General features: G+C 32.3%; 1 protein-coding gene across 3 annotated transcripts in view; it reads right to left on the reverse strand.

Annotated features, from left to right (window-relative positions):
- Positions 1-9521: 9521 nt before the first annotated feature.
- The window catches only part of LOC124159493 (discoidin domain-containing receptor 2-like), a 655398-nt gene continuing 649259 nt past the window's right edge, over positions 9522-15660 (reverse strand). For all 3 annotated transcript variants that reach the window (XM_046535354.1, XM_046535345.1, XM_046535336.1), the window contains exon 20: positions 9522-11313. In XM_046535354.1, coding sequence (XP_046391310.1) covers positions 11161-11313 — 153 coding nt within the window. In that variant the 3' untranslated portion in view covers positions 9522-11160. The remainder of the gene's footprint in view (positions 11314-15660) is intronic.

Raw genomic sequence — 15660 nt, forward strand, 5'->3', positions numbered from 1 at the left:
TTTTGCTATATACCACGATTTCAGTTCGAGGTAAGAAAATAGCGAAATAACGCTCCAGAAATGAATTTTATTGCTATAAACACGATTTCAGTATAAGTTAGAAAAAATTGAAATAAATTTAATTCCTTTAAACCTTGATTTCAGTTCGAAAAAAGGAAAATGCGAAATGATACTGAGGAAATGAATTTTAATTTTTTTAACCTTTTTTTCAGTTTGCAGCAAGAAAAATGTGAAATGACACTAGAAATAAATTTTATTGCTACAAACATGACTTCAGTACGAGTAAAATACTGCGAAATGACACTCCATTACTGAATTTTATTGCTACAAACCATGCTTTCAGTTCGAAGTAAGAAAAATGCGAAATGATACTGAGGAAATGAATTTTATTTTTTTACCTTATTTTCAGTTTGAAGTGAGAAAAATGCGAAATGATACTGAAAAAATGAATTTCATTGCTATAAACACAATTTCAGTACGAGTAAAGAAAAATGCGAAAATGCACTACTGAAATGAATTTTAATACTACAAACACAATTTCGGCACGAGTTAAGAAAAATGCGATATGACTATCCAGAAATTTTTTTATCGCTATAAACACTAATTTCAGTACGATTTAAGAAATATGCGAAATGACATACCTGAAATTTATTTTATTGCTATACTTATACAAGGTTTCATAACGAGTTAAGTTAAATGCGAAATAACACTCCAGAAATGAAATATATTGCTATAACCCACGATATCAGGTCGAAGTCTTAATAATGCAAAATGGCACTCCAGAAAAATATTTTTTCAATTCGAAGTAGGAGAAATGCGAAATACCACTGCAGAAATCAATTTTATTGCAAAAAACACAATTTTCATTACAAGTTGAGAAAAACGCGAAATGACAATCTAGAAACTAATTTTATTGCTATAAACTCGATTTGAGTACGAGTTAAGAATAATACGAAATGAAACTCCCGAATAGAATTTTCTTGCTATAAACACAATTTAAATTCGAAGTGAGAAAAATATATAAAATGTATCAAAAAAATAGAATTTTATTGCTAAAAACACTTTTTCAGTACGTGTTAAGAAAAATGCTAATTTACACAGCAGAAATAAATTTTAATGCTACAAACTCATTTTCAGAACGAGGTTAGTAAAATGGGAAATGTGACTCAAAAGTTGAATTTTATTGCAACAAACATGATTTCAGTTCGACTTAGGAAAAATGCGAAAATACATTCAAGAAAAAGAATTAATCGCTACAGACACAAATTCAGTACGAGTTAAGAAAAATGCGAAATGATACTGCAGAAATTAATTTAATTGCTATAAACACGATTTCAGCACTAAATGAGTAAAATGTTAAATGACAATCGTGAGAAATTATTTTAATGCTATAAACACCATTTCAATACGAGTTATGAAAAAAAATAATTGACACTGCAGAAATTGATTTTAATGCTACCAACACAATTTCAGTACGAGTTAGAAAAAATGCAATATGAGTCACTAGAAATGAATTTTTTTGGCTATAAACAAGATTCACTTCGATGTAAGAAAAATGCGAAGCGACTCTCCAGAAACGAATTTGATTGATATAAATACGATTTCAGTACGAGTTAAGAAAAATGGCGAAATGAACTCCAGAAATAAATTTTATTGCTATAAACCACGATTTCAGTTCGAGGAAAGAAAATAGCGAAATAACACTCCAGAAATGAATTTTATCGCTATAAACGCGATTTCTGTACGAGTTAAGAAAAATGCTAAATGATACACCAGAAATGAATTTTATTGCTACGAACACGATTTTAGTACGCGTTAAGAAAAATGCGAAATGAACTCCAGAAATGAATTTAATTGCTATAAACCACGAATCCACTTCGAAGTAAGAAAAATGCGATATGACACTCAAGAAATGAATTCTATTACTAGAAACACAATTTCAATGCGAAGCGACTCTCCAGAAATGAATTTTTTTGCTATAAACACGATTTTAGTACGAGTTAAGATAAATGCGAATTGACTTTACAGAAATGAATTTTATTCCTATAAATCTTGATTTCAGTTCGAAGTAAGAATAATGAGAAAATCATACTCGAGAAATGAATTTAATTGCTAAAAACGCAACATCAGTACGAGCTAAGAGAAATGCGAAATAACACTCCAGAAATGAATTTTATTGCTTTAATCACAATTTCAGTACGAGTTAAGAAAAATGTGAAATTACACTCAAGAAATGGATTTTATTACTTCAAACACTATTTCAGTTCGAAATTAGAGAAATGCCAAATGATACTCAAGAAATGAATTATATTGCTATAAACACGATTTGTTAAGAAAAATGGGAAATGACACTCCAGAAAAATTTAAGACGTCATTTTTTCACTTTCGATGTGTATTATTTAATTTTATACCAATCAAACTAATTTTCTCTCTGTAACCCGCATTTTCAAAATAATTATTACTCTTATTTTTTCTATTACAGAAGTTTCATTAATATTTTTCACACGTCTAACCTTTTTGAAAATAATCATTTTCACAAAGATATACTTACCTGCCGTTTTCAAAGTATTTTCATCTTTGTACTTCATTAGAATTTGCTTTTTTCACATTCGTTTCAGCTACAGAAACTAAACCGTCATTCTTTCACTTTCGAGGTGTAATATTTAATTTTATACCATCCAAAATATTTTTCTCTCTCCAACCCGCTTTTTCAAAATAATTATTACTCTTATTTTTGCTATTACAGAGGTTTCATTCAAATTTTTTTAAACTCTTAACCTCTTCAAAAGTGGTTAAAATATTTTGAAAGTGAAAACCAAAATAATGGGTTTTTTACAACCAATACCTTAAAAATGGGTGTGTGATAAAATCCATTTTTGGGAAAGATAATGAAAAGTTAAGTAAAAAAAACAATGCATTGAAAAAGAAAAAGAAAATAAAAAACTTCCGCCCACATTGCATAACGAGTTTGATAAAAATTAATTCTAATGCAAACCAAGGAAAAGGCCTCGAAAATAACAAAAAAAAGGAACAATGACAGTAAGAAAAGCGTTTTAGAGAGAGAAAAATAGTTTGGATAGAATAAAATTAAATAATACACCTCGAAAGTGAAAAAATTACGGTTCTGTAGCTGAAAAGAATGTGAACAAAGCAAATTCTGATGAAATGTAATTAAAAAAACACTTTGAAAACCTCAGGTAGGTATATCATGGTGAAAATGGATTAAGGGAAGGAGAATATTAATTTGGGTGAAAAATAATAAGATATCACCACGAATATATAAAAAAAAGGCAAGGTGAATCACATCGAAAAGTTATTTCAATTGCAACAAAATCAAAACACTGGAATAATAATAACAGGAAAACTCAAAATTTATCAAAAAATTGAGAGTGAATGATATTGAAATGTAATTTGGTGCGTTAGAAAATTGATTCGGAAGAAAAATATGAAATTTCATCTTGTAAATAAAAATAAAACCAAAGTCACTTAATAAGTTATGTGAGTACATCGATTCGGATGAGCAACTATGGTAAGGAACCTTCAAAATGTAAAATGAGGAGCTTTTTCATTTTTAGATGATGCAATCAGTGACGTCATGGCAAAATTTGCAGTGCCGGAACACACTTTCCTTAACTTACTTTACAAGTGAAATATTACTCTGTGTAATTTTATTACAATTTATTATTTGAATTTTATTATTTTTTTGTTTTGGTTACGAATTCACGTATTAGAAGTTTTGAGTCACCAAAATTGACAAAAGTGTTATTTGACTATTATATCTTGTGTAAACCAGTACCGGAACGGCATTTCAGCTCCATGGCACCACTATATCAATCTAGATAGATCAAAACTAGATAAATCAATGTGAGAAGAGTTTGATAAAAAAAATAATTATGTTTCAAATAAAGATCAAGTCTTTTCACAATGATAAGTGTTACAGTAGCAATTTGGAGGAAGTAAAATGAATAAAGCACCACCAAAAAAGCAAAATCTGAGCATAAGTAGATTCATTGAATTAGGAATTTTATGTAATGCCTTTAATATTTGGTTAGGCATACTTGTGATTTTTTAGTAGGTACTTATGTATTCATATGTCCAATCAATATGTTTTTTTATTGCAGCTATGTGACTACTAAGAATTTTATTTAAAGCCATGTAACTTAGAATGATGAAGGACGTTTTGGAAATATTTAAAGCAGTATTTGGAAAGAAGGAAAAAATAGAGGCAGATTAGTCAATGCCGGATACGTATGAGGATGCTGGAGGTGCTCGCCCCTCCCCCTTCCGGGGCTGCCTGCATTCCCAAACACTGTAGAACCACAATTGTAACTTTTTTATGCCATAAGATGGCATTGTCTTGTACATGCATGTGTGCAATTAGTTTAAATAAAACTTTATTAAAAATTGCATGTAACTTGATTATTTTTCCATGTTTTATTACACTCACTTTCTTTTTGTCCTTCTGTTTGTCCTTCCGTGCAAAATCTTGCAACTCCAATGTTGCACTTCCAGCTAGAGCTCTGAAATTTTCAGGATACCTCAGAACTGGATGGCAATACAATCAATGTTCTTACACTTTAACCATGAGCATAAGAATAACTCATGTAATTTTTAGAAATAAAAACTAAATATGGAGTTCCAAATATGGTCACTAAAATACGGAAGACCTGCATTCATTACTGGTGCGATAAAAATTCTGTTTGTAAAGGGTAAATTATCTGTGTATTTTTTTTGCTGTTTATTTTTAACAGAAAACTGCAATTTTACTTTAACTAAGATTTTACTCTATCTAACAGAAGACGTTACCATTCCTTTTATGACTTGCTACGTGGAATTTTCGGCTTTGCAATAACTCCTGCCTCCTCTATATTCAATTCAACAAATGAACTAAACAAGTTTGCTCAAGAAAACTATTCAAATTGAAGGAAGATGTTAAACAAATTGAATTTAGAGATGAAAAGATTCAAAAGAAAAGAGAAAGTGAGGAACTACATATGTATATCATAATAAGGTGTGCTAAGACATCAATTTCAGGATATCAAGTCAAGATAGGTTGGCAAGATAAACAGTTTAATTAGTATCTACAACGAAACTCTGGACCGCTCTTAATGAAACTGCTGTATTAGTTCTTAATATCTCTTGTTGATTAAAAATAATGGCAATTTAAAAAAATCTGTAATTGTAGAGTAAAACAAGAAATAGGTGAAATAATTGAAGTGCAAGAAAAAGAAAAAAAACTTTGGGCAGCTCTTGGTGAAACTATTGCATTAGTTCTTGATTTCTCTTGCCGATTTTATATAATAGATATAATAAAATACCTATATTTTCAATTTTGCTATCAGATAAATGGAGATGGAATATGAATGAAAATCAATCCATTTTTTAAGCTAATGGAGACAAATGTTCTTTCACTTGATTCAAAATGTGAAGCAAATTGGACATAGAACAATTATGATGATAATAATTATCCTAGTTAATTTAAAATGCTTGTATGCTTTAAAGATGATTCCGCCTTGCCACCCAAGTAGGGTCTGGCGTTTTTTTAATGGATCTTTTTATAGCTTGAAATCATAATAATCATTACCCGTGAAAGTCAAAAGCTGGGTATAAAAGACAATATTTTAGAGAACCACTTGGTGGTTGCACTTAAATTATAATTGCAAAGTTCTCTTTAACAAAACTAAAAGGTCTAAAACATTATTAAAGTATGAAAAATGACAGTTTTATAAAAAAAACCACTTCTAAAAAACAAAGAAGACTAAGAAGAAAGTAATGGCCTATGGCTTAAATTATTTGAAAATTTCAAATATGGTTGATGAGAAAAATAAGTTTTAGAAGAGCATTTCAGGTATAAAATGGTATCAAAAGTTATCAATCCAAGGTTCATCAAAAAAACATGGTGATCATGTAAGATTTTGTTTACTTTCACAAAGTGACAAGTCTGATTTGCATTGACCAGCAAGTATTAAATTTACAGTCTTACATGCACACCTTGTTTTCAGTTTTTGATATCTGTAATTCTCTCCCAAACCATCAAATGGTTATGCATGGGGATAACTCTCATCAATCATATTTGAAATTTTCAATAGTTCAAGGGGCTGTTATTTTCTTCTTTTTTAATAAAATGTGGATTTTTATAAAAATGTAATTTTTTACACTTAAATATTAGTTTTATGACAATAAAAGTAACCCCGTAAATCAAAATTGTTGTGAAAAAATTGCAGAAACATTGCACTGCAACCAACATGGAGTTGCTGCAACTTATTTTTACTCTTTTCAAATATTTCAGATGAATGATGATGAAACTTCTCATAGTTGCGTTGCAAAACCAGCCAAATTTCTCTACACTGTTTTTGCTACGTAATGGCGATGTGATTGCAACATCTCGTGAAACATATTTGCAAAACTTATGCAACTCTCGCAATGCACTAACAACATTTACGCAACTCCTGCAACATGCTTGCAGCATTTATGCAACTCTTAAAAATGATACTCACAATATGCTTTCAAGGAAAAAAAAATATTTATGACAAAACAGATTTTTCATCCTTCTTCTCATTTCTTTGGTGCCTTGAATTAGCTTTTCTCAGCCAACCTTCTCAGTATAATCTCTGTGGCTGTAAGATGCCAATGTTGGTTTAAAAAAAAAAAGCATCTGAAATGAAGGCTTTCAATTTCAGTTACAGGATGATGATAATTGTTATTCCCCAAATAGGTACCCATTCAGTGACAATTAACTCACCAGAAATGTAGGCACAGGTTAGCGTGGAGCTAAAGTGCCTTTTTCTCATACCGGTATTTGAATTCCCTAAGTATTAGAAAATCCTAGGTAAAGATGTAGGATATCATGCCAAACACTCCATTGGTGCGGTAATTTCCTCCTCTTCTTACTAAATCTGTCTTAAGGCGGAAAAAAATTATTGTATGAGCCAATTTGCTTCAGAATATTAAAATACACTTTAAAAAACCCCATATTTGAATGTATGCTTGGGGATAGCTATGTCTACATAACACTCTGCTAAGCGACTGGCAAACTGTCGCAACCTTTCTGCAACCTAGTGAATATTCCACTAACACATACAATCAGTGTCTCATGGATAGGATGAATCAGATTTAAATATGTATATCCTCCAGCTGAAGTATTGTGTTATAAAATTTTACAGACCAACCGAGTGCATCAGTGACATAGTTAGGACGTTGCAGAAATGTTGTCAAACGACTAGCTGCATCCTGCAACCTCGCGCAACCCTTTTTCAGATATTGGGCTATCTTTCTCAGTAAACACAATGTGTTTACTGAGAAAGATAGCCCAATATCTGAAAACACATACACAATGTGTTTACTGAGAAAGATAGCCCAAGATATCTTTTGTGCCACCCCTTGAGTTTTTTCTGTTCCTACGCTGAGATTAATGAACAATGAAAACATGATTTTTAGGTAAATTGGCTAATATTTCTCTGCTTAAGAAATTTTTATGTGAATAGGAATAAAAATTTGAATTCAAGAATGATCGTGAGAATTTCTCTTAGTTGGGAATTTCTAAGATCATGGGAATAAAATATGAATCTTCAAAGATAAATTGGAACAAATATCTGTTTAGTTGATATTTTTCAGTGCATGGGATCAAATATCTTTGTAGGATATGTAGGAAAATGTTTCCATTCGTAAACAATTTTAATGGGTGCCAGAAAAATTGAATAGAAATTTAAGAGAGAGGCAAATATTTTTTCATTGTATGCAATTTTTTCAGTGACCTGGATACTGGAATAACTTTCGAAGTTATTAGGATTTCAAAAGTAGAAGGTAGTATTTTAAAAGTATTCGAGGGCCTTGTTATCCGGGATGCCGACTTACTATAAATACTACAAAAAAACCGGGTATCCTGCCACGGGAAATTTTATAAGTAGTGAGTTTTATGTTTTTTAAGCATTTTAGAAGAGTTATATGATCAACATTAGAACCCTGAAACTTGAATCTATATACCTGGACACTCCGGGGAAAATGAACAAGCCTGACACATTTTTTCCTCACCCACATAACGAATTTTTGAGGGGGCTCTGACCCCCCAGGCCCCATGAGTCTGCTAGTTATTAATTTTTGAGTGTGCGAGAACAGAAATGAAAATAAATGCATACATACTTACCTGAGAACAGGAAGAGATTGCTTAGGGTCAGAGAAAAGTAGAAGAAGAATCGTAGAATTTTCTCTTTCCAAGATCACTTAGAAAAATGGGGGAGGTAAGGATGAAATACTCACCCATGCATTCTAACTGAATAACAATTGAAGAGCTTCATTTGGATTTGAAAAGATATAGTAAGAGAGTCAATGCAGATAAAGGATTTTATAAGGAATTTTCAAAATGAGATTTACTATATTTTGAAGTGGTTTTCTAAAAATTTAACATGAGTTGTTCTAATTTCCTACCATGAGTTTAAAAAAAAATTTGATTGTAAGTAATCTCTTATATACTGTTTGAGATGACTGACTGTAGGAATGATTGATGGCAGAAGAAAAACTATACCATTAGCTATCGAAGGAGGTGGCCACTGAAAAGAGTTTGTATCCACGTTATTCATATGGGAGAGAGGAATAAAATACTCACTGAAAGTTTCTTATAGTATGACAGTTGGATAGAGAATTTCCTAAGTGGTACCCTAAAGTAATTTGAAGTTATAGGCTTGTTGGCTGCTCATGGTGAAAGTACATTTCACCATTTCAATTTCACCAATGGCAAAAAACATGACCATTAGCAGTTGAAGGAGGTGGCCACTGAAAAGAGTTTGAATTCACATTATTTGCATGGGAGATAGTACGTTTGATTCAGCTAAAAAAAATGTGGGTGGAAAGTGAATAGAGTTGGACAGTGTTGGTAAGTAATCGAGTGAAAGTATGCAGATTACTCGTAACGATTACTTTTGCAGTAATTTTTACTTACCACGATTACTTTTTATGAAACGTAATTTTTATTTGTAAGTTACTCCTTGCAGTGAAAGAGGAATCGTTACTTGCTCATAATCGATATTTATTTTACTGATTTCTCTGATTTGCCTAGACCTACAAATAACTTCTAATCTTCGAGTCCCATAATTTCCTTGTTTAGGTTCAGCCACTCTAATGTTGTTGCCTATTTGTGATGGGCACAAAATAGGATGCCCCTTGTGTTGTTACACCAGTTATAACTGTGTCAAAAGTGGAATTGCAGTAATTTTTGGTTTCATTAGTTTAGTTAGTAATTTCTGTAATCATTATTCCACATTTTTACTGCAATATTTGGCAGTTGCCATGTGGCCCTCTAGAGTCGACAAGCTAACAAGAAGTAGTTGTAATTGTAACAGTAATTTTACTGATGACTTTTTAAAATCATTAATTTGTATTTGTAATTGATTACTTTACTTATGAAGGTACTTCACATTACTTACAAAATAAATGTAATTGAGCCCTGCTGTTACTTTTTCTCAGTGCCTTAAACAACTTTGGTGTGGGACAGGGTTTGTTGTATTATTATGAAATTTAAGTAGACATGGTTGAGAATATGTTTTATTTAAAGGTATTGCGCAGCCAACTTAACAATCCTATTTACAAAGAACACATTGGTCCTCAAATTTTACAAATTTACTTAATACTCAAGAAGCTATTAGTAATCCATTCAATGCACTCTTTTTTCCCAATTTGATTCATTCATACAAGTTTTTCAAAAGTTTCCATTCTCCCATGTAACACAAGTCGTCTCCATTTCATCTGAGAAATAACACAGCTGCATCCAAAAAATCATTGCATAAGTCAACTTGGGATAAAAATCTATTATTTGGCCTTGTAAGCAAACTCCATTTTACACACCGCCGTTAAAACAGAAAATCGTGTTGGATATATAACAGTTTTCTTGTATAAAGATACTTTTATCAAAATTAATTAAATTTGGAGCCCATTTACGGAAGGTATTGTCTAAGTTTTTAATTATATGACCTCACGATGTATACAGTCATGACTTAGCTTAATGTTAAGGAACAATTTACATATTGAAAGTGACATTTTTTGAAGCCAGCGAACCAAATTTTGAACGGGGACATGGTTTTCAAATATCACAATCAACATTCAATATTCTAACATTTATACCATTTGATATTTACAATAAATATTTTTCATAAACTGATATGACCTTCCTTCATTTTTGATGGAAGGTATTGAAATGTATACAGATAACTTCTTTCTCTTCTCAATATCTATGTTGTAGGCACCAATCATAACAATTTTTTTTCAAAACAAACGGGCTATGTTTCTCTATGCTTCTTGCACATTTATCATTTTTATAACAGTAGTGATATAGGCTACAGTATCAAGCAACACAAATCTCAGATTTTGTGAGCTGAAACATATTATTGATACATCCTCACTTCTGTTCACAACTCTGCCTATTAATACCAATTAAACCTTTAATGAGTTTTTAAAAATTTAGTTAAAGAAAACTATAGAAGTAGGAAAACCTTTCAGAAAATTATTTGTTTATTCACATCAGGCTACTGAAAAGTACTTCATTTGAAAGATTTTTGGCAGTTAATTGGCAGATATTAAGGCATTAAAACATTTCTACCATACATCAGCAATGAAAAAATAAATAATAATCTCTTATTTTAAAGACTAAAAAACACAATTCATTTGTGGAAAATTACTGCTTAGGGTTTACTGAATATGAAGAAGTGGGTGATAGAAGGCACAGCGACTGATTCTTGATGCACAAGTCAGGAAAGTTTAACCCTTCACAAAAAATGTTTTAACAGATGTTTTCTCCCTTCATCACTTGATTCAAATGCTTCAAGATACCAATTAAAAAAACCCTTTGTGCAAACATTGGAAGCTCAGTGTGCAATATTTGCTCATGTTCTCCACATTTTTCTCACAATTTTTTACTATGAAAAGTTTTCTCTTGTAATGCCTTTATTCCATTAAAACTGGAATTCCCATCACACAAAGGAACATTTGGCAAGTTATTTCAAAGCACGTTGAGGATTTTGCTGAAAATGCCACTGATTTGACACTCATGGAATGCATACTCCATCGGAGTCACTCCTAGATGTTTGCTTCACAATCCATAATGCTTCAGGATGTGAAAATTTCCAGCTTGATCCAATTTCTAATAACATCCTCTCCTAATACAAGCTCAGTTCAATCCATTTCTGGTTTATATCCTAAATTTTTTCTTTGAAGAAAGAGGTGTATCTCCCTGAAGTTTGGCCTGTCCCGGTCATTTCTTTGCCAGCATTCACACATTAAATCGTATATTTCCTTTGGGCAGTTGATTGGTTGAGGAAGAAGCACCTAGAGAAATTAAAATGAATTTGTTAGAAATTACATTAATTCCAGATTAAATGCTGAAATAAACTAAGATACATAATTAGTAATATTTCACACTTTAAAACCATATTTGCAACTCTAGATGCTAAATTGAGTGCTGAACATGTTTCTCAGATGCATGGGTATAAAAAAGTGCTGTCAGTTATTTCACCTATGTTGCAGGGTTCATCATAATTTTCAGGTTTACCATCCAGTCATCCCAATCCCCTTCTTGACCTGACCCACACAGCATCCCCATTCCTAACCGATAAATCCTTGAACCACTTTACAGCTCATCCTCTAGTTTCTCATTCCAGCATTCAGTGCTGTCTTTTATCTTCTTGACTAACCTCCAAAACTTTTGACTTAAAATGGATTTTAAACTACTTCAAAAACAAAAAATGTGACTATATTGACTGCCCCATAACTACTTTCTCTGACCCACTTAAGGACACCCACATGATCCAACCACTGACATTCTCTTTGTCATCTGTATATTCACAGGATATCTCTCATCAAGAGTTCACCTTCATTTGGCCTTGCCTGTCTTCTAAATTCACTCCCTTACATTGCTGATACACTTTAGTTATCACATAACAATTTCACCATCCACGCTCTATCCCATTCTCAAAGGATAAAATATTTCCTCTCTCCTCTGGTTTCTTTGCTGCTGATTTTTAGATCACTATTGTATTTTGTTCTCTTTCACTTTTTTTAAAATTCCACTTTATAATGGCACAACTGCTGAACATGATGAATATTTTCAATGAATAAAATACAAAAGTCTATATCACATGGCATGAATGTACCTTGACCAGTCTGAGTATACTAGTACATAGTTATACCAATTCAGTCTGGAGCAAAATAAAGCATTGATATTTCAGAGCTGATTTAGTGGAAATAGGTAGGTACCTTAATAGCTCATATAATAGGTACCTTAATAGATCATCATGGGTACGGTCTTAGTTTCATTCTTGGCTCCAAGCTTATTTTTCATCCAAGTAGAACCTATATTCATCACCTGATCAAGCTTTCTCTACATAAAATTTGCATTGCATTTGGTTGCATCAAGGTTCATATCACATTCTGCACAATCAAGGCTTCCTATGATATGTTGATAGCATACCAAAAGAAAGTTTGAGAAGGTCCAAGAATGTATCCTGTGATTCAGACCAAGGATGGAACTGAGCATTCTAGACTTGACTCTGGAAATCCTTTACTAGCTGGTGACCTAGAATTTTTGCTAAGAGAAGAATCATGTGATTCAGACTACAGGGTTCAAATATGTAGGAAATATGAGAGAATATCAAATTTTAACTACCAACCTTCTAAGAAGGTAATTTTAAACTGCCTCACAATTCCAAAAACATGACTATAGAGACTGCCCAGACGTACTTTCTCTATACCACTTTCTCTGTAGGACACCAACTTAATTACTCTTTGTGATTTTATGTCTTCAGGTTTATTTTAATGTTTCTATGACACTCCGTTTTAAACCAGCGAGTTGGCGAATTTGGTCTTAAAAATCACTGCCTTCTTCAACTGAATTATCTTGAAAACTTCTGCCTATTCTGCTAGTGATACATCAATAAGGGTCAGCTCAATTAGCATGAGATACAATGTAATTCCACTGCCTTCTCTCTGTCTTTTCCTTGTGTGCCATCACCTTGAGCCCCATGTGTAAAATTCGTCTTGTCCGTCCTAAGCATAGGATCATCAAATCAAGGATGCTGTGGTTGGATGTTCAATTGTTACAATTCTCCTGCTAATGCAAGACTGCTGAAATGTAAATACAAGACTGACACTGCTGGGATGTAGAGGTTGAACTGAAAGGATGCCCCAAAATATGCAAAGGAAAAGAAACTGCAGAGGGACGAAATATGTGGACAATATTCTGGGCCAATTTTTGTTTTTAAATGGAGGGACAAAAAAATTATATTCTCCATTATTCAATGACAAAATGGGAATAAATATTGAAAGGGAAAAAAAGAGACTCACAAGCCAGATTGTGTGTTAGATTATCATAAATTCATGGGTGGGATGTATCCAGGAACAGTTATTGTAACCGTACCTAATTTAAATTGTACGCCTCAACAAGTGGTATATAAAGTTATTTAGGATACTCTTGAATGTTGCAGTCCTAAATTCATGGAAACAGATTCAACAGGGAAAATGCAGATAAAAAATTTGAACACCTAACATTTTGTGTGCAGCTGGTCGAGGGAATATTTTTGAGATATGCAACTCCATTTGGACAGTATAAGGTCGTCACTCCTCAGATAATTTAGTACCAAGACCCACTGAAAGACATTTCCTGAGGAGAATACAGCTAGGAAGAAATCAAAGCCCTAAAAGAGGTGTGCAGTTTGTGCCAAATATGGGAAAAAAAGAGACAGTGTGTGCTGGTGTCTCTTTTAGCAATGAGCAGCGGCATTATGTTTGGATTGCTTCGAACCATCAAAAAACAGAATTACTAAGGCTCTAACATTTGAATATTTCCATATTGACTTTTGAAACAACAGAATGTAAGTACCTATATGAAATGATTAGGTAATTCTGAAACACAGTGAAAGAAATAGGTGAAGTCATGAATTTTCATGTAAGCAAAACAAGTAATCAGATCACTAATATTCACTTGGTTGTGAAATGTTTAGCCCTTTATCACTAACCTACATCATGCAATTATTTTTAATCATACATCATAATATAATTTAATTTAATTTTGTAATTTTCAGGTAATTTTGCATCATATGCACGTGGTCTGAGGCCATCAGGCTCTGCACGAGTGATCGGGTTACATTTTTGATTCTCACTCTAACTGTTCTCTTTTTTGCTTATTGGGTGATAGACACAATATTATGTTTTATCACTAACTTCAAACACTCTACATCTATAAAGGGTCTTTTTCTATCTAATCAGCTTGATATTTTGAAAGTCAAAACTATGGACATGAAAATGAAATACAATCCAAATAAGCACAGAAGAAATCATGCGGCAGCTTAGTCAGTGTCTACACTCATCTGAACCAGAGTCACCCGATGCAGAATTAAAAGATGAAGAGCACAACGTTTGGGAAAGGGAAGGCAGCTCGGGGACTGAATAGGAAATGAAAAGCAGTGGGGAGAAGTATAGTGACAGGTACTCTGAGACTAGTGCTTCAGCTAAACTACTAGGCAAAGGCAAAGTTGGTAACAGATTCACCACCTAAAAATGTTTGAATAATAGCGCAAAACATATTTTCACAACTTCCTGGAGTAAAAGGTCAGGCTAAAAATGCTGATTCTGTTTTAGCTTGCTGTTATTTTGTTTATAATGAAATGCTTGCAGCATTTACAGAGAATTCATATATCCAAATTCAATCAGTTGGAGATTGTTATACCAGTGATTGAGATGCTAAGGGAACAGATATAATTGAAATTAGGGCATTATTTCGCCTTCTTTGGTGCCCATAAAATGAATCCCCTAAACTCTGCTGACATTTGGACCTCAGATAAGACTGTGATTGAGAAGTTTCCTTCAGTTATGTCAAGAATATGCATTCAGTTTTGCTGAAATGTTTATGTTAAGACGAAAAGAACACCAGGGAAGAAAGAAAAAAAATCGATAGGCTAGCTCCAAATACTGAAATACATATTTGAAATTTAAATTAAAAAATTTAGGAAACAATAGACACGCCGAAAAAAATACATGTTGTTACGCTTACTCTAAAGTATACTCCTGATTTTTTTCAGATTTTTAAAATTGGTGGAACACGGTCAAAAACATGAATAACTGCTTTGCATCATTTGCATCTATGTATTCCAGGAGGATATTTGGTTTGATTGTTGAGAGCAGCTATAGTGGATCAATTTATAATATTATTGACTGAGAATAAAAATTAACATGTCTATTGTTTCCTAAATTTTTTTATTTAATTTTGAAAATTTCAAACTTGTGTAAAAGTTATGTTTTCTGTCAAAAAATTTTGAAAAAAATCAGGATGGTAGAACATATTTGTATTTACATTTTAAATTAAAGAAAATGATTTAACAAAAATAAAAACTGGAGATATGGTTAAAAAACTTAAAATCGTGTTTAAATTTTTTTTGGGGTTATTCATTTGGGAATATCCATTGTTGAGGCCTGAAACTTTGGGGAAACATGTAATTTTGGATGCACTTTATAAGTGTATATTTTTTATGTTTCAAAACATCAGGGGGCACTTTTCACCATCTTAACCTGCTAGACCCTTTGTCAGCCATGGTAAAAGTGCTTACACTATTCGTGAATACACAACTAATGTTGAGAAACTTAGGATTGGGGTTGAGGGTTTTGGAATTCATTGCACATTCC

Source organism: Ischnura elegans, chromosome 1 (genome assembly GCF_921293095.1).
Source record: "Ischnura elegans chromosome 1, ioIscEleg1.1, whole genome shotgun sequence".
Lineage (NCBI taxonomy): Eukaryota > Metazoa > Arthropoda > Insecta > Odonata > Coenagrionidae > Ischnura > Ischnura elegans.